General features: G+C 42.0%; 1 protein-coding gene across 15 annotated transcripts in view; it reads left to right on the top strand.

The window, feature by feature from the left end:
* Positions 1-19,113, top strand: part of mical3a (microtubule associated monooxygenase, calponin and LIM domain containing 3a) — an 84,532-nt gene that overhangs the window by 46,287 nt on the left and 19,132 nt on the right. For 7 of the 15 annotated variants that reach the window (XM_051381123.1, XM_051381130.1, XM_051381129.1 and 4 more), the window contains exons 14-37: positions 1,619-1,815; positions 1,965-2,083; positions 2,204-2,266; positions 2,417-2,593; positions 3,617-3,718; positions 4,072-4,155; positions 6,036-6,146; positions 6,615-6,677; positions 6,884-6,997; positions 7,175-7,279; positions 7,699-7,812; positions 8,604-8,705; positions 10,039-10,146; positions 10,591-10,777; positions 11,562-11,656; positions 11,886-11,982; positions 14,773-14,968; positions 15,257-15,543; positions 15,888-15,980; positions 16,610-16,771; positions 17,255-17,317; positions 18,551-18,625; positions 18,760-18,873; positions 18,967-19,043. In XM_051381123.1, coding sequence (XP_051237083.1) covers positions 1,619-1,815; positions 1,965-2,083; positions 2,204-2,266; positions 2,417-2,593; positions 3,617-3,718; positions 4,072-4,155; positions 6,036-6,146; positions 6,615-6,677; positions 6,884-6,997; positions 7,175-7,279; positions 7,699-7,812; positions 8,604-8,705; positions 10,039-10,146; positions 10,591-10,777; positions 11,562-11,656; positions 11,886-11,982; positions 14,773-14,968; positions 15,257-15,543; positions 15,888-15,980; positions 16,610-16,771; positions 17,255-17,317; positions 18,551-18,625; positions 18,760-18,873; positions 18,967-19,043 — 2,905 coding nt within the window. The remainder of the gene's footprint in view (positions 1-1,618; positions 1,816-1,964; positions 2,084-2,203; positions 2,267-2,416; positions 2,594-3,616; positions 3,719-4,071; positions 4,156-6,035; positions 6,147-6,614; positions 6,678-6,883; positions 6,998-7,174; positions 7,280-7,698; positions 7,813-8,603; positions 8,706-10,038; positions 10,147-10,590; positions 10,778-11,561; positions 11,657-11,885; positions 11,983-14,772; positions 14,969-15,256; positions 15,544-15,887; positions 15,981-16,609; positions 16,772-17,254; positions 17,318-18,550; positions 18,626-18,759; positions 18,874-18,966; positions 19,044-19,113) is intronic. The other 8 variants (XM_051381137.1, XM_051381138.1, XM_051381133.1 and 5 more) reach the window with 3 other exon arrangements.

The following is a 19,113-nucleotide window of genomic DNA, read 5'->3' as shown; positions in this document are numbered from 1 at the left end:
CACAGTCTCCATCTACATTGTCTAATGTAGTTTGTCACCCTCTTGGGGAAACGTGGCAATTAACATTATGAGCTATTAGTGTCTGTGTCCTGCCTGACCTTTACCAAGCAATGTAGCAGTTGTGCTCTGCTGCCTTTGATAGGCCAGATGATGAGAGGAGAGGAGGGATGGTGGGGAGTGCAGGGGCTTTGGGAAAACTGCGTTATGTGTACAAATGTACTGGACAAGACTGCCGGTTAAAGGGGATTGAGTGGAGCGTCCACTCTGTGCCTGATGTGATGTTCTACTGCTAATGCTTTTAAATTGACTGTATGTGCAGTTGAGATGTATTGATGACTCATGTTAATGGTATTTTCAGCTCCAGTGTAAAGGCCTTTCCAGTAATGCTTGTACAGAAGCCTGCTGTAGAGAAATCCTTCTTCATTAGTGTTTAATGCAGGCTCAGTGTCAGTTCATTTCCATTATACCCAAAGCTGGATAATTGTAGCTAGAAAATATTGATTTGTTCTTGCTTTTTCCCCCCCAAGATCTTGCTGATTCATCACAAAACGAGACAGATAAACGGTCATTGAATTGGTGTGCAAGAAATCATGTGCATGTTCTTTTTATTTAATTTTTTTAAAATTACAGTGCACATCAGGAGATCACCAATCATGATATCTGGATAATATTAAAGAAATCCAAAGCTGCAATAACACACATTTTTCTGTTAACGATGAATCAAATGACTAATGTAATGTGAAAGTGGTTGCTCGTAGTGATGAACCCATATGACCACCCCGACTCTGCAGTTCCCCTACAGAGATTTAAATCATGTTTCAGCTCATTGTTTGTGTTTTACAGCCCACAACTTTACTGTTTTGTCCCACCACTCTCATGGCATTGTTTCCAGCCACAACAGGCAGCTGTTTTGGGGAGAAAAAGCTTAAAAAACCAACCATGCGCCAGCAGAGAGACAAAGTTAATGATTAGATGGTGGAACATTTTTCCAGCTAAAGATCCAGATACTTCCCCCAGGAAGTGGTAGAGACCAAAATGGGACACAAAGGAGAGTGAATATCTGACTGAAATGTGTTTGGTGGCCAGAAACACGACTCCAAATGAATGAGTGTTTCTCTGTGTTTGTTGGATTTGTAAATAAGCAACTGTTGTCAAGGTTGTGTTCGCATCCTGTTTCCACTGCCTGTACTTAATAATACCCAAATTAAGACCATGTCCCTTAAGTACACCTTAATGGCTCTTAATTGGATTTAATGGACGTAAAATGGATTATAACAATATTCAAACACAATATATATAGAGTAATACACTTTTCGGGTTCAAATGAAATATAATCACCTCTCAATCACTATACACAAAAATAGTATGAAGTTCTCTTTGTCTAACAACCTAATTTGATGTTAAAAATCTGCTAAATTCAGCAGCGAATGTGTACCCTGTATTTGTGTTACATTTATAGGAACAGCTGAATTTAAGATTATTTAGATGAATGATGGTTGCTTTATGGTTAGGTTCTTCTGTCTTTGTCATTACATTCACCACGCCTACCCTGTCCCATCTCATTCTCACTTTGGTCTTTTGGTGTCTCTCTCCTTCTCCCTCTTCCTCCTGCACTCAGTGACTTTGATTCTCTGGACGAGCGAGACCAGGAGAAGAACAACCAGTTGGCTTTTGACGTGGCGGAGAGGGAATTTGGCATCTCGCCCTGCATGACTGGCAAGGAGATGTCTTCTGTGGTAGAGCCAGACAAACTCTCTATGGTCATGTACCTCAGCCAGTTCTATGAGATGTTTAAGGACACAGTGCCACCTGGAGGTGAGAGTGGGTGATGCATAAGGGCTGCTTCATCTGTAGCCTGCTATTGAGAGATGTCTGTATTTACAGTGTCATAATTACATGTAATCCTGAGAGGATTTAAAGGGCTTTTTCATGCTTTTTTTTAATTGCATTTTTTTCCTGCTTAGATAACCACAACTTGAGTCCTGAGGAGAAGGCAGCACTGATAGCCAGCACCAAGTCTCCAATCTCCTTCTTCAGCAAACTTGGTCAGAGCATAGCAATTTCCAGGAAACGAAATCCAAAGGTCAGTGTCTGAGAAATGTCTGTTAGCATCTCTTGATCCTTCTTAAAACATCACAAATGGCACTTCCTCACGTCTTTGTTGTAGTAGGAATTAAAGTAACGCGTGACATGTCATCAACAGGACAAAAAAGAGAAGGATGTTGACGGTTTGGGGAAGAGAAGGAAAACCAGCCAGTCTGAAGATGTGAGTAGTTCTGACAGCGAAGAGTCTCAGATGTTGAGCTTGTGATTGTTGTTTTGAGCAGCCAATCCAGCCAGAACAGACTAATTAATCCCACCAGACTGAGAGCAACAGGGCAGAAAACTTTTTTACTGTTTTTCTACTTTCTCGCAGGAGGACGTATCCAGGAGCGGCCGTGACGACAGGCCATCTGTCCCAGCTATCCTGTCGGAGAGAAAGATGGACTCCTCCCCTGTGGGGAACCATAACAAAGTCAAGGTCATGGCCACCCAGCTGCTCGCCAAGTTTGAGGAGAACGCTCCAGCACAGCATACAGGACTCAAACGACAGGTATGGAGGAAGTCGCGTGGTTCATCTCCAGGTTTTACAGCTGGGGGGATTGAAAAAGGAGGAAAGATGAAGCAACAGGGAAGATATGTTCAGACTTCCTGAAGGTAGCAGGAGTTCAGATTATTGTGGTTTGTTTTTCCTTACAATGAGGACGTTAATGAACATGTAGCTTCGGTGCCTGTGCGACAGGGCCTCTAGTCTCATGATGGATGAGCTGTAGGCCACTGTATTAATGAGCTGAGGGCCCAGAATGCTAGTATTGGTCAGGCTTGGTATTGTTCCTGGTTCATGTAGGTGGCCTCACAATGCTGACCGGGCTTGTTGGGCTCGGGTGAATTGGTTCGCCGAGCTTTGGTTTGCTTGCTGCTCAGAGTGGGAGGGAGGAGTGGGCTACGGGGACACTAGACAGCATTGTTGATGGAGAGAAAGACAGCTCTCCACTGTTGCTGTTTGAGAAAATGTCTTGTTACTGTGTGCCCTGGAATAGCTGCATCTGATTTGATGTTCTTTTTATATTAAAGCTTCTGTTTGTGTATTGTTTTGGCCATCAGAAGTCTATGAAAATAGCTCAGTATATTTATATGTTAGTACAAAACGTAATAATAACTAATGGGAAGGTTTGTTGGGAAGTCCTTGAGGGTTCATAAAGGCTAAATAGTGTAGCCTTTGCTTGACAAAAGATATTTTATGCACACAATTAGTGTGTTTCCTCCTTTTCCATCTATTATAGATGTACATTCTATATGCCATTAACTGTGTAATATCTCTTAAGTGCTATTATAAATGCAATACAGCTCACTCAGCATGATCTTCTTATGACTGCCTGTCATTTCCTTATTAGTTTTGAACACATTTTCCACCCACTGTGACTCCATCCTCCCATGATTCACTTCCTTCTTTCTGTTTTTTTCTCTCTCTCTTATTTCTACCTCCCATCATGGACTATTTCATGATGCCTTGCATGGTTATTCGGGCCTCTTTCTGGCCACGCTCGCTGTCACTCATCGTTATCTGACCACAAAGGGGGAATCTCTGCCCAATCTGGACCGCCTTTTGCCCCCCTCCCCGCCCCAAACCCCTGTGAATGAGCCAGTACGCCTGGCACCTGTCCCAGCATGGAGAAAGGTAAAGAGTGGAGCCGCCCCACCTTATCCCCATAGAGACTAACAACTAGCCTAGCCTAGCATCTAACCATATGTCTGTGTGGTGTGTCATAGTGGGGAAAGCCGCTTTGTGTTGACCCGTACTAGTCTGAGCCTCACCTTCTCTGTAGACACTCTGCAGATCTGTTGTGTGAGAGTTGGAGGAATTAACTCAACAGCTATTGTTGTGTAGTTAACAAAGACTGTGTGAGTGTTTTTTAACTCCTCAATCAAATAGCTGTGCAGTTTTGTGTGTGTGTGTGTGTGTGTTTGTGTGTCGGTCTGAAAGACACGCAAGAGTGTGACTCCATCATGGTTTCTCCTGTCCTGGTTCAGAGACGCACACAGCAGCAAGAGCAGCTGAGCATTCGCTACAAAGAAATGATCAAGTGTCAGACACTGCCCAACAGAAGGGAGCAGGTATGGTTAGCTACACAGGCCTGGTAGTCCTCCAACTCCTTTCACATCCCATTAAGTCCACATTCACCCCTGTACAGATGGAGATGGATTGGCCTTTCAATCCAGAAGCAAGGGGAAGGGAAGGTAGGCTCATCAGGCACGACAGCAACATTTCCTGAGCTCATTATACAATACACGATTCTGGAAAACAGCCAGTGAGAGCCAAATAAGCCCCACGCAGATCAATCAGCGAAATGAAGGGCATGTTCAGATGTTTTCACAACTCACAAACCTTGTCAGCAACTGTTTAAACTATGTGAATCAAATAATTGTGCAGCTGCATTGAAACAAGTCAGCAGTAAACAGATTCAAATTTGTAGGCAGTGACAGCTCATGGAATGGTGGGTTTGTTTAGGCAGATGTAGGATGGGTTTACGATGAAAGTGCCTGGTAATGCATGGTCATAAAATGCTAACGGGCCAGGAATATTTTCCTACGATGTTTAAAATGCAAAATGAAAGCTAAGAAGAATAGTGTTACATTAACATAAGAATGGACAGTTGGCTTTTGTTAGCAGTAGTTAGCCAGTTCGAGGTACCCTGTGTAGATTTCTTCTATACAAGCGAAGCTCTATTTTCTCATATTTTCTCACCAGAAAAGCGTGTGTATGCTTGAGGCCTAACAAACCTGTTGAAGTTTAAGTGTTGGGCATGTGTTGAAGAATGAAAAAACATGTCAGACCAGATACTGTAAGGAAAACAGAATGGATAGTCTCCTCTATGATGTCTACCTTCCCTCCCTTTCTTGTTACCTTTTCTACTACTTTTCTGTGGCCTGACGGCTCCAGTTCAAGGTTCCCTTCTATGCTTCTACCCTCTCTATGGAAGTAGATACTGTTAAGTTGTTGCCACTTTGTTAGCCACCAACCCGACTCGTAGGTGTGTTGAAATGTTGCTCACTGAGAAATAAGATCCAGCGCTTCATTCACTCTTTCAGGCTCAGTAGAAGACCAGCTGTAGCCAGCTGGTTGTCATCCTGCTTTACCGTTCTGTCGAAGTCAGCACAGTTAAGTGCCAGCACCAGTTTTCTCCTGCTGATGCTTAGAAAGTTATCCTTTTTGTCTTGTCACTAGATTAAGCATTCGTCTCACAGACATTGATTTAAAGCTTTAGACTCTCCTGTTTAATGGGATTTCATCCACCGCTGTTCGTAAATGTCCTCTCGCTGCACAGTAAGCCTTTAGCTGCTGAGTAAATTAGTTAAAAGTCATTTGTAAAGACATATTGTATAATAATCTTGATAATCCTAAGTAGTTCTCAACACAAAGTGTTCAGGAAGGAATTATTTAAGCCACTCTTATATTCAGTGGTAATTGTGGTATATCTCTTTTCATAAAGTAAATCTCTCCGTGCCTTGTCCTTAGGATTGTTTTACTTAATAATTTTAGTTTTAATGTTTTTTCTTTTGATGCCAAGTATAGGGAAAATTATATACACTACCCTTTAAACTTTATATCAAGCTTAATTACAGCACCAGTGAATTATTTTCCCTTTTGGAAATGTATCACTGACAGCCCTTGGACTGTAAGTCCAAGTGGATTTTTTTTGCCATATACACTTTGTGTGTAGTCTGTTTTTTTAGGGTATCTGTATTGATATGTGTGTGCTCGTGTGTCAAACTAATTCTATTAACCAAATGGATTACTAAGTTTGTGTTCAAATGTTTTTAGATATAAGTTCCTCTCAGTATTTTGCAAGCATCAAAATGTATTGTCCTACTGTGAATGACACCAATTAGGAGTATGAAGCATATTCTACTTCTACTAGCAATTGCTCATCATTTTCATCATCATTCTCATCATCTTCTGCTGAATGTGCTGTTCCTGTCCCTCATCTCTCAAGGCCAGAAGTGGTGCAGACCAACAGTCCAGCTCGGGCTCTCGGAGCTGCCCAAAGAAAACCATTCTGCTCCCTTCTTCCTCCTCCACTTCCTCGCTCTCTCTTCACTCAGAGGTGACACATAGTCTGCTGTATCTGTCTGTGTTTGTGTTTATCTCTTTACCACAAATCCACAGCAAACCCATCTACCCCTACTCCTCTTTTTGTTCTCTAAAAGCATCCTTTCTAATTACGTCCCTCAGATCTGACTTCTGTAGTGTGCAGTGTAAATAAAAACAAAACGCTGCTGTTCCCCTAAAGAGTTTCCTAGAGAGGTTACAGTCTTGTTTACTTCCCTGTGTATCAGAGGAGCTGCTTGTTTTCATGCTGAAGGGTATGTTGTTGGGATGTGACGGCTTGTAAATAAATGTAGACTCAAGGGACCATGGGTAGTTTTAATTTATTGTCAGGCTCTGTCAGAGATTGAATAACAAGCTGTTCTATAAGCACGAAAATCAACACATCCTCTTGTGAGAATCTGTTTATGCCCGATGCAAACCAAAATGTTAATACGGTATGTATCTGCTCATTTCTGCCTTCAAGCATTTGCGTAAAAGTCCGGAGGAAGAAGAACTTGAATACTACGAGATGCCTTTGAATTATGGGGTAGAGTAAATGAATGATTGCATGAATATGTGTTCAGCTTGTCACTGTTCTCTCCGTTGTTTGTGGTTGGCATTTTTTAAAATAAGGTACCGGTTGGTGTAGCTGTAAACAGACTTCTTTGTGGAAGAAACAGCTAAATCAGGCTTTTCTTTGTATAAGCTGCGCCCCAAATCATCATCAAAGTCTCAACAGAACTTCCTTGGCAGGAGTGGAAGCCGCTGCACCTGACAGACCCAGGACCCATTCACATACCCGGTATACAGGAGAGGGCTGAGCGCCTAATCTCCAGGTTTAAAGGCAAACCTGACAGGCCACCAAAGGTGAACACCATGCATGGACATTTTGTGAGAACATGGTTTCCGATGTTGCGTCATCAAGTTTTATTGGGTGCATTTCTTAGCCTCAGACTGTATATACAGAACATGCTATTGGTGCACATATGCACGTTCCCCCAAGTCTAATTCCTTCTTTCAACCATTCCTCTTTTCTCCCTGAAGCCTAAGAAAAAGCCGTCCCGTTTCTTTTTAGAGCAGTGGAACTTGTCCCGTGGCCTGACTGAAAGTCCTGGTTCACCACTATCCTCTCCTGACTCTTCCAGAAAGGTTAGGTTTTGGTGCTGTGGACTGAGACTCTTAACACATCACCCTCTCTTGTACCAAAAAATATGGACTTATGGAAGTTTGTACTTTGGAGAGAAAGTCCTTAATTGAAGGCTCACTCAACCTTGTTCAGTTCGTGTTTATTTATCTCAAGTTTAGTCTGTTGTTTTGGTATTTCTGCAAGATAGCCTGCAGGGCATCACTTTCATAGTTTTCTTACTCAGGCTTACATTACTGCATGAATTAAAGGGTGCCAGCTGGAGTTATGAAAACAATGGCTAACAAACCATCTGTGGCTTTTACCACAATGACAAGCATTTTGGAAAGGAGACTGTTTTTGGAAACTACTAAAAATGCAGAGAATAACTCCAGTTTCCTCTTTGTACATCCCTTTTGTGACTGAATCATTTATTTCTCTGCAGGAGCCAGCAAGGCCTCCGCACTCTGATGAACAGATGCCGTTATATGTGCTTAGTATTCAGGAGAGGGCTGAGCAACTTGCTTCTCAGTTTAAGGGCAAGCCAGCCAGACCACAGGTGAAATGTCCCTACTAACACAAAAATCTGATTAGCACAAGTTTTTGGGAGACTTGCCTTGTTTTTCAATTCCACCTTTTTAGGAACAGATATCCAAATCTGGCTTACATATAGCGCCTCAACATATACCACAGCTTGTAAATATGAAGTTGTAATATCAGTAAAACTAAATAGAAAGTGAATAAAATAATATATAGTTTTGTGAAGGTGAAATTTGACACAAAACCAGTTTCTCTGTTCATGTACTAAATGGACAATGGGAGACTTGCAAGGCTGAACTTAGTAACTATAAAGTCATTTTATTTCCTGAAAGAAAACTGGATATAAACTATAATGAAAGGGTTCATGAAATCTCAGCGTGAAACTTAGTAGTAGTAGTTAAACTACAGTTAGTTAAAAAGGACTAAGAAATGTTTATCTCAGTAGTGCTAGCTGCCTATTTTACTCTCGTAGGCATATAAGCTAATGTGTTAGCACAGAACCGGAGAGGGAATGACTTTTTAACGCCTAACGGAAAACACATGCCTCATTTTAATGTCTGAGTTCAGAAACTTTATTTGCCATATGCTCAGGTGAAGAGATAGGAATATTAATACAAAGGAGAAACATAAAGAACATTGAATATAAATTAGAAATAGCAGTTAGTAGCACACTTTCACTCAGCAATACATGCTAGCATGTTAGCATCGAAGCCCAGAGGGAATGAAGCCGACCAACAGGCTGCTTTATAGTTTATATTTCAGATTTTGGAAAACTTTTAACTCCTCTCCTCTCTGGTTCTTTCTGTGGAGCCTGCGAAAAAGCCCTCACGTTTTTTTATGGAACAATGGAACCTGGCCCGAGCCCAGTCTCCCCCTGACTCTCCCCCCTCCTCCTCTGACACGTTGAGACAGGTAGTCGTTTCACGCCAGGAAGGAATGGAGTGTGGTGACGCTAACACACTACACCTGCACTTGGTCTGTGAGGACTCTGCATTGTCTCACTTAATTACAGAAGCTCCTTAACATGACTTAAGCTCTCCGGAGACTTGCTTTAAAAGCTGGCTGCTTGTGAGATATTAACAAACTCATTTAAACTTTTGATTTGATTGTTGTTTACTGTGGTTGTTGTGATAAGTATGTGGGAAAGTAATCGCCTCTTATGACTGTGGCTGTCTCTATCTGAACAGATATCAAAACATTTTAGCTGGGGCGTGCTTGACTCAATTATAATTCCTATAGTTATTTTGCCAAGGGAGTCCCTAGTAGTTGTTGTGGTTTGGAAGAGCAGCTTGGCAGCAAATACTTCCTCTAGTGTAATTCCCATGTTGACGAGCACAGTTCCAACTGTGGCGGAGTAACAACTTTACAATGCAGCGGGGCTGCAGCACGGCAAAGCGTGCTCAAATCTCATCCACAGTAATAGTTTGCATGGCTTAGATTTGCCTCATATTACATGTGACCTCAATTCTTCCCCTATAGAGGATGAAATAGCTTTTTTTTGTTTGTTTTTTAATAGATTTAAATCCTGAAGTGGATTAATTCAGGATTTAAACTAGAGACTGCTGAATTCATATAATAACAAACCAGTCTGAATGGACCCTCCAAGCATTTTCTTTTGTTCATAGTTATTATTCGATTAGCAATACAACAATGCATTGTGAGTGTCACTGTTTGTGTGTGTGTGTGTGTGTGTGTGTGTGTGTGGGTGTCTGTGTGTCTGTGCATGTGAATGGGGGAAAAAAAGCATGACTACTTTACTTGAGTGTGTAAGCATGTGTAGTAGTCACCATGGGCAGTGGTGCAGCACAGCTCCACTCAGTAGCTGTTGTCTTTCAAAATGCTGAGCTAGTTGATCTCTTTTTCTAATGTCCCAAATCCAATAATGCTCTTAGTTGGCAAGCAAATGCACAGTGGAATTTCTGGAATTATTTGTTTGACTGTGGGCAGAAGTTACTCTAACAGCTTTGGAGATTGTTTTTTTGATTAAATATTTGGTTTTGCAGCTCGGTGGGGTTGCCAGCACATCTTAACGCTTGATCAATCAAGCATGGAAACATTGCTTTGTCGTGTCAGACACTATTGCTTGTGAACGCCGTCCATGTTTAAGCTCCTGTCGCTATGCCGATCAGTCTCCTTACGCAGTCCTCTTCCCACCTCTTCCCTCTGATGTTCACGTTACCTTTCTTTTGTCATCCATCACTTTCTAATGTTCACTTGTCTTTTTCCCCCGTAATGCTGTTCATAGCGCTATGTAAGGATGTACACAGGTGGAGTTAGCTCATTGGCTGAGCAGATAGCCAATCAGCTTGAGTCTCAGGAAGATCCTAAGCCCCCACCTGAAAAGAGGGATTTGGTAAGCATGTTGTCCCAGGGGTAGAAGGCATGTGGCTGCACAGATAAAAGCCTCCCTTGCCGGAGAGTGTTGTTTTCCCGCATATCATCAGCACAGTGATATGTTGTTGTCACATTGATGTGTTAGCTTGTTGTCACAGTGAATCCACCTCCTTTTAGTTGTAGAGTGTGTGTTTGCTCAACAAGTAACTGCAGTTTTGGATACTGTTGTGTTTGTAGATCATTTGCTCAGCGATCCCCACTCCTACTGATCAATAACCATTGACTTGCTCTCTTGTGGTATTGTTATACCAAGCAGACAGTGAAAGTGGCCTGTTGTGTGAGCCTGTGGCTTTATGTCCACTAAACCTTGGATATTGTGTATCTATTTAAACCTACCGTCTCCCATGTGTTTCCTTTGTTATTTTTTTTTCTAAAAACTAATCGATGCTCTATCCTCCCACAGGGCTCCCTCAGAAAAGAGTTCCCTGTCAACATCGGTGGCAGCGATGTGTGCTTCTTCTGTCGGAAGCGTGTGTACGTGATGGAGAGGCTGAGTGCAGAGGGGAAGTTCTTCCATCGCAGCTGCTTCAAGTGCGACTACTGTGGCACCACGCTGAGACTGTCCTCCTACGCCTTCGATGTGGAGGATGGTACGACTTCACATTAAGATAACATTTGTTTCTTTTCTCCCCGAGTGTTCCATTGATATCTCACCTGTCAAAAAGTTCCCAAACATCCACTGCCGCCAGAATGAACTGAATCACAGCCCAGAATGAAACTTGGGCTAAAAGCCAACCAAAACAATCTGTGTAAAGGAGCTAAAATCACATCTGTCTAAGCATTTTAAAACAACCATCTGTAGAATTTGAAAATATGAGACTTTAGCGCTCTCTAGTGGTTGTATCAAAAAGGAGACTATGGTAGGCAGACAACAATCTCCTATTCACCCATGAATACAACCCAGAGACACTGAAATGAATGAAAGCAACACAAAGACTGCACCAAATTTGACCAAATTGTCATTTTTGTACGAATGCTATACCCACATGGAATTTGAAACTACACTTTGTGGCTTTAAAGTGTAAATCTCAGCTTTAAAATATATTATTTTCTGTTATATTACATTGACTCCAGAGCAAAGTGCAGTCTCATGATTCCATATTTTTCCTCTCTGGGAGGTGTCCATTGTGCTCGAGGACAGGCAGCGGATTGTTCATTGAGACAGAGTAGCTGTTAGCTGTGGGACTGAAACCCACTGACGCGCTGATGTGAGACAGAAAGGAAGATTTTTCTGATTCTAAATGACACACACACAGTCTACTTCTGCAGAACAGATAATGCCTATGAGGTGAAATTAGCAGAATATGCAGTGCATATAGTTATTGATGCAACTTTATTTGCTTTTGTGCTTTGTCTGTCTCCTTTATCCTGCAGGGAAATTTTACTGCAAGCCCCACTACTGTTACCGTCTGTCTGGCTATGCTCAGAGAAAGAGGCCTGCTCCCTCCCCTGCTCCAATCACTGCTAAGGTACCTGTTTTTGTTTACTGGTTGAAATCCTGGTGGAAATCGGGATTGGCTGGCAAATAATGAAGAAATGAATTGTTTGTTTTATCTTCAGAATGCAGTGTTTAGGTGGGAATCAGAGTAGTTCTTCAGTAGGGAACCTTTCAATCCTTTTACCTTATATTTCTGTGCTCGGACCTTCCGAGAGCATGTGTGTCTTGACATCATGACATCTTTCTTTCTACCTTTGCAGGAGAACCAGGTGCCCCAAACTGCAACGGCGACCGTGGATGCCCCCGGAAGGGCGATGGCAGCAGCGGCAGCCCCCTCGGCCGAGCTCCAGCCCTCAGGTACCCTACTTTCCTCTCTTGCTGTGGTGGCTGCGCCCTGCCGTCTGGCCATGGGCGTGGGAGTCCCGCTGCGTACCCTCCGCCGCACACTCTCCTGGACCTGCCACCAGGTGGCACACAACCCCCTAGACTCTCCCTTCCTGTGTACCTACTGCATCTACCTCTTCTGCTGTTTCACCATCAATGTCCTGCTCAACCTCCTCTAGCATGACTCTCTTGTCCCTCCTTTTTTCCCCCCTTCCTTACTTCCTTTTACTCTTTGCTAACTAATGTCAGTGGGATTGTGTAGATTTAGCTGATTGTATTGACTCACTGAGCCTGCGGAGTGTTCATGTAAATCTTGTGATTCTTCGTCTCAGTGATTGATTCATTTCTTCAAGATGCAGCATTCTTTCTGTTTCTGTCAGAAGCCATTTTATGACTTGTGATTGGCCGAGGCAGTTAAGCAGTGCTCTGGCAGCATCATTTTAGAAATGAATGGTGCATCTTAAATTTATTTATTTTCCTTGGCTTGGAAATTAAAAAAAGAGTTTGACAGAGTTCCTTCTGGTCAGCTCTCCAGGCAGTAATATTAACCATTTGTTTAACTCTCTTGTACAGCTTCCTATTCTGATTTTATTGTTAGATGTGGCAATAACGTGCCAACTTCCTTAACTAAAGATATCAGTTAAAATTAGGCATATAGCAATACATATATATATATATATATATATATATATATATATATATATATATATATATAATATCCTTAGTTAATTGTTTGCCTGCCTGTGTTTTAACGAAGAGCCAAGCTGTATTCCTTTGTGATTGTAACCTCTAGTGGCCTGTGACTGCTCTCTTTTAGCTCTACCTCCTCCTGTGTGATGTTTCTTTTAGAGCCTGCTTTGTGATGTGTTTCTTTCTCTCTGTAAGCTGTTTTTGCACCTACAGTATCCCTCTTACTGAAACTCACCACACTGTGATGAAGTGCCTGTATTAGTGCTTTTGTGAGCTTTACCTTTCCCCCTCCTATCAGAGCGGCTTAAAACTGAGAGCTCTACTAGTGCTTGAAATAGTGCCTGTGATTGGTTCTCTCGTGATTTTCGCTCCTCTTGTCAGACCGTCTCGGCTGCCCTCTCCCTCCTGCATCCCTCAACCTCTCACACCCCGACAGACTGCTGCTGAGACCCACTTGTGTTTGCTCAATATAGTGCTCTTTTCTACATTAAGTGCATTGCATATTATTGGTAAATATAATCAGCAAGACTAGAAAGAGCCTAACAGAACAGGCTGGTAAGATTCTCAGAAAAAGGATAATTGGTATTTAAGTAAGCGTAGGCCTGCTGCCTTGTGTGGCAAGTATAGTATTATGAATTAAATATGTTACTGATAAATACTTAAGTAATATAATACATTTATGTAACATTAATTGTAGATATTAACAAAATTAAAGATTTACTAAAGATGGGCGATGTGGAAAAATAAAATTACAATATCCAGAAGATACACATCATTACATTGGTTTAGGTATGGTCATTTATGTGATATTGTTTAGATGAAGTTTATCACTTTAGACAACATGATAATAGGAAGCCAAATTAAAACTTAAATCTTTCTATTATTCATTAGATTCTAACATTTTCTGTCACTATTCTAATATTTTAGTCATTCCCATTATACAATTAATTGCTCATTATTTTAAATATTGAAGATAAATTTATTGGAAAATCATAAACAGTGCTAATTACATTTGTTAGGTCATAGGTCGCTTTAACCCTTTAATTTCAGGGTTGGTTTTGATTGTCAGGCGAAACCTAAGATTTGAACTCATTAGTGGGAGTTTCTGTCGCAGCTGTCTTGCACTTTCACCCATGTTGCCTTGTTTAGAGAAAAAAATGGAAACCATTGCATCCGTTTGAACCCATTCCTCATCCACACAACATAACGTATACTACTGGATCAAATATCACACATTCATTGTCGCACCTGTCTTTTTTTAGTAGGACTTACTCATTGTTTATGGACTTGTCGGTCATTTTATCCTGATCTGACCTGTGTCTCTGCTTCAGTGAGCGGAAATACAATAAGTGTAATATAAATACTTAATTTGATCCATTTCATTCATATTAATTAATATACAAGTAAATTTGAAGAACAGTTTTAAGATTTGCTTCTCAGGATGGGAAAAAGGCAAGGCACCAACCATGTACCGATAACTGTAGAACGACAGAACTATTTTAGAATGTTAAAACTTATTTGTGTTTGTTGATAATATTTGCTGTAGGAATATAATCTAATGCAATAAATTCAGTTATAGATCTTACATTGGTGTGTCCTTGTCAGTTTGTCCTTAAAATACAAAGGTGCTTTGGTGTAGTGGGAATAAGTAACTTAACGCAAACTGTTGATGGAGATGTGCTAGTTTCCTTGTTGGATGTGTGGTGGATTTGATGCGTCTAGTCTGACATGTTCACACACAAACATTGTCAGAATTTGCAGCCATAATCCCAGTAGTTTTCACAAATAGTGACACAGTGGATTTGTTTTGGTGCAGTTAACTTTCATACACAGATAAATACAGTTAGGCTTAAACATGCCCTTTCAATCAGCCCTGCATGGCTCCTGCACTGCAGAGGGTTATGTTCTTCTCTGCTCCTCTCCTCTCTATTGTTGCACCTCCTTGATTCTCAGTTGTGTTTTTTTTTTGTTCTCTCTCCCTCTCCCCTCTGCCTTCTTGCCTCCAACCCGCTGAACACCCTGATGTCATCATTTCACCTGCGGTCTTCACCTTATGCCCAACTTCGACCCTAGTGCCGGAGGTCAACGGCCTGCAAGAGCCCAGCCTACCTAAACGTCTGCGGGGAACTCCAGAACGCATCGAGCTGGAGAACTACCGTCTGTCCCTGCAGAGGGAGGAGGAGCTGGAGGAGGTTCCAGAGGAGACATTGGCAGAGCACAACCTCAGCAGTGTGCTCGACAAGGCCACAGATGCTGATCTGGGATCCAGGTAAGAGCATGAAAATGACTGAGACACATTTTTACATGGCTCTGTTGTTGATTTTCTAAAGCATGCTGTTATTGGCTGAAATATTGATCGTTGGAGCCTTTGTTGGATTATTTCTAGGAAAATACAAATTCTTCCAGTACTTAAGAAATTGGAAAGTCAGACTCTTGGAAATTGGAAAGTCAGTTGTACATTCTGTACAACTGGAACAAGTTGAAGTTCCTTCACTTACAGTTTGTGTTGTCTGTTGTTCTAACACTTAATTTGGACAACTCCTCTGTTTTCCAACAGTAGCTCAGAGTCAGACATGGAGGAGGAGGATGAGCAAGAGGATCAGGATCAGGATCAGGATCAGGAGGAGGTGGAGGTGGATCAGCAACCTACCAGCCCCTCAGACCTTGGCGGTGTTCCTTGGAAGGAGGCTGTAGTGCTCCACGCCAAACTGAGGGGCGACCAGGGCGAGGAGGGAGAGGGTGAGCCCCTGGCTGACGCAGTCAGCAGGGACGGGGAGGATGAGGAGGAAGAGGACGAGGAGGAAGATGAGGAGGAGGATGAAGATGATGAGGAGTCAAGCGATGGTAAATCAGTTTTTCGCTCTCTTTGTGATTTCAGTGTGGTTCCTGTGAAAACTGGAACTCTAGTTTGTCTCCTTCCATGTATGTTAACACCCTGTCCAGACTCCATTTGGCCTGTTCAGAACTCCACTTGCTTTTTTATCAAAATCTGTTTCATGTGAAGTGTCGCTGTCTCAAACATTGTTCTCCTCATCCTCTGCTTCTTTCCTCCTTTCCCATCCCCTCCTCTTCATTCCTTCCTCCTATGTTCACTGTGTTTGTTTGTTTGTTGTTTGTGTGCGCGTGTATGTGTGTATCTGTATGCTTTTTTTTTTTTTTTTTGGGCCTCTGTCTCCCCCTGCTGGCAGAGGGAGATTACTGCCCCTGGGATAAAGAGCTCCAGTCAGGTCTTTGGCTGGAGAAGTACCTCACAGATGAAGAGGATGTTGGTACATTTAAAGGTAGCAGCAGAACTGCCTGTGGGTGTGTTTGCAGTAACTTTGAGCGTGATATATAATATATATATAATCCTGCCTGGTTTGGGTTTCTTTTTCAAGGATTTCTACCATAAGAGTGTGGCTTTTACTTTTTTTCTTTGTTTTTTGATTTGTTGGTTTGTTGGTTGCAGTTGTGTTCTTAAAGGATTTTGTGTTCATAGGTGTGTTTCATTTAAAGAATTACTGTGAGTTTCCTCCCATTTTAACCTTGTTTATGGCTTTAACCACTAATCTGATAAATGTCGTAGATTTTTGTGCCCCCCCAGGCGCTGCAGTTATGGTTTGTTATTGAGTGGCAGAACTGGTCTGTCCTCAAGCTCACTTTTATGGTTTGACTTTTTGGCAGTCTAGTGCATGCAGCCTCCCTCCACCTTGCTTTTCTGGTTATTTTTTTTTTTATTGCTGCTGGATTCTAACTGTCTCTCTGCCTTCTCTCTTTCATTTTTGTCTTGTCTTTTCCCTCCTCTCTTCTTCTGTGTTTCTCTACCTTCCCTGCACAACTGCCTCCAACTCTCTTGTTCTGCCTCTGACTTCCTGGTTCACACACAACTTCACCACAACCCAAAAAAACACAACATTACACCCTCATTTAGCCAGGAACCTACAGATCCAACAAGTCCTGCAGCCTGTGGATCCCCAGGCCATTCCAGGTTTGGTGAGAACACACCTGGACTCTGAGGGAGACAAGGATGGTCAGGCGGCCACAGCCTCCCAACTCTCCCAACCCTCTGAGCTCACGCAGCCCTCCTCTACAGGTAACCTACCCAGAGGAGCTGAACACCTGGGATTTGGGCCTTGCTGGGCGAGTCCCTAGCTGTAGGCCTCACAGGGTTAAGGATCAGGGCGTCTCATTTCCCCAATGTGGCTGCTGCTGTTCTGTTTGTGTGTCTGTGTCTGTGACAGGAGGAGCCACCTCCCCCGACTAACCCACCTGTTGTTTATAATCATCTCTGATTTTGTACATTTTTGTCATATTGCTTTTTTTTTTTCTTCCCTCTTTGGAATGTCTAATTTTGTGTTCAGTCTTTTAATTTGTCGTTCAGAGTCGCTGTGGGTCCTCTGGAGTGAATTCAGCTACATCCCAGTGCACCATATAACCCCCTTGTCAATTCTTTTGAGTTTGTTCTGCTTTGTTCTTTTGTGTTCTGCTATGTTCTTTCCCATGTGTCTAATTTACTTTACTGTTATTTCCCTGCCTCCTATCCCCTGTTGTTCTGTATCTTCTGGTTTGAACGTAGCCCCTGCCCACACATCCACCCGACACGAGGCAGTGAGAGTCTGGTTGGAGTCCATGTCTGGAGGTAGCACAGACTTAAAAGGGATCATGACATCCCGTCTTAGACTCGTACTCTACCTGTCTATCGCTGGTATTTTCCTGGAGCATGCAGAAACACATGCAGAGACCAGTAAACTCACAAGCTTGCATGCTGTAAGGCTGCGTCTCTCAAGAGTTCTGCTCTCTTGGGGTCACCTTTCACTTCACCCAAACTCTCATCCAACCCTTCTAACTTCTAAAAGATGTATTTTCTTTTTACTCACATAGTGTATTGTACTGCAGTGTATTGTATTCCAGAGACAGAAAACACCACAGTGTTTCTCACCCTAACGCGTGAGACATTTCACTTGGAAATTGCTTACTGTTGTCACATTTCTGGACTAACCCTTTAATGGCACTCGTACTTGTACAAAGTTCAGATAATGAGGCTGTTGAGGTACTTTATAAACTGTTTAAAAACTTGAATGAATGGAATGAGAGTCCTACGCATACATTTGATTTTGTAGGCAGCAGTTGAGTTCTGGGTTAAAAGCTTAGTAAAGATCTCCTTGTGCTCAGACCCACTAGAATCTGATGTTCTGTCAGTATGTGCCTGTGCACCCACCTGAACAACGGCCTACTGAGTGCATTAAGCAGAGTTGACTTTTAAGGTTGTGGTATTAGTTCAAAATTGCATGAATTAACTGTGAGTGTCTTCCCTGTTGTTAGTTTTGTTAGACAAATTGTCTCTGTTGTGTACACGAGGGACTGCTGCTCGTCCTTTAACCAATGACATTAACATTTTGGTTTTGCTTTTGCTTGGGTCAAATGTCAATCATTTGCTATTTAAAAAACAGAGAACTGCATGTACCTTTTTACTAATGCTACTCTGCGCCCGTCCTTTGTTCATATTTATTGACAGACCTTCTCTACACGATTTCATTTGTATGCAAAACTAATGTATGATTTTCTTGCCAGAGAACTTTCTTTAAAGCTGAAAAAAAGGATTTGGGTTTTGAAGCCTTTTCATCCTTTTTCAACCATTCCTTTTCCCCAATAACTGTTCTCCACTCTTCAAAATTGGTTTTGATAGATTTTTTCATTAAGTGATATTGGAACTCTGTGCTCTTCTTAAAAATAAATATTAGCCTGCAGTCAGAAAAGTGCAGTGAATGTTAGGTTGTCTGGAAGTTAAAAAGGTTCCCAAACAGTTATTGACAGAAGACAGAATGTGTAAGCAGGTGACTAATTTGTTTTTGCTTTTTCTTTGTCATGCCAGAACCTTGTGAGGATGAGGAACTGGAAGCAGAAGCGGATAGTCCAGATATGGAGCCTGGCACAGAGATGGATCAGGGTGAGCTGTCAGACTTACACAAATAAGTCCATCAATTCTTTCACAGCATTTGTGGTTCACAAATAACTCCATTACACTAAAAGGATATAAATAAATAAAGTTTAATATGACATAATGTTATCTTTAAATTCCAGATGACATCCCTTCAGATGCTGAAGCCGAGGCTCGGTTGCATGAGCCCGAGCGTGCTGAAGTTCTTCCTGAGGACGACAAGAAATCAGAAAGTCTGAGAATGACCTCCAGTACTGGTACATGCCACTGATAATCCTCTAAATTCATGACTCAGATATATTTTTTTACATGAATAAAAAAAAAACTTTTTTTATTGTTTGTGCATTCAGTGCCATCCAGTGTCAGCCCCACGCAGAGAGAAGATGTTCTTTCTCCACTCAAACCATCTCCAGAGCCTGAAACACAAGTGAGATGAGTCCACACATCTCAAGTTAAAGGTATGTGATGTTAGTTTTGACCAAATCCTGATCTTCTGT

Source organism: Dicentrarchus labrax, unplaced genomic scaffold (assembly GCF_905237075.1).
Source record: "Dicentrarchus labrax unplaced genomic scaffold, dlabrax2021, whole genome shotgun sequence".
NCBI lineage: Eukaryota > Metazoa > Chordata > Actinopteri > Moronidae > Dicentrarchus > Dicentrarchus labrax.
The sequence above is the reverse complement of the archived record's forward strand: the minus strand, read 5'-3'. Positions and strand labels throughout refer to the sequence as shown.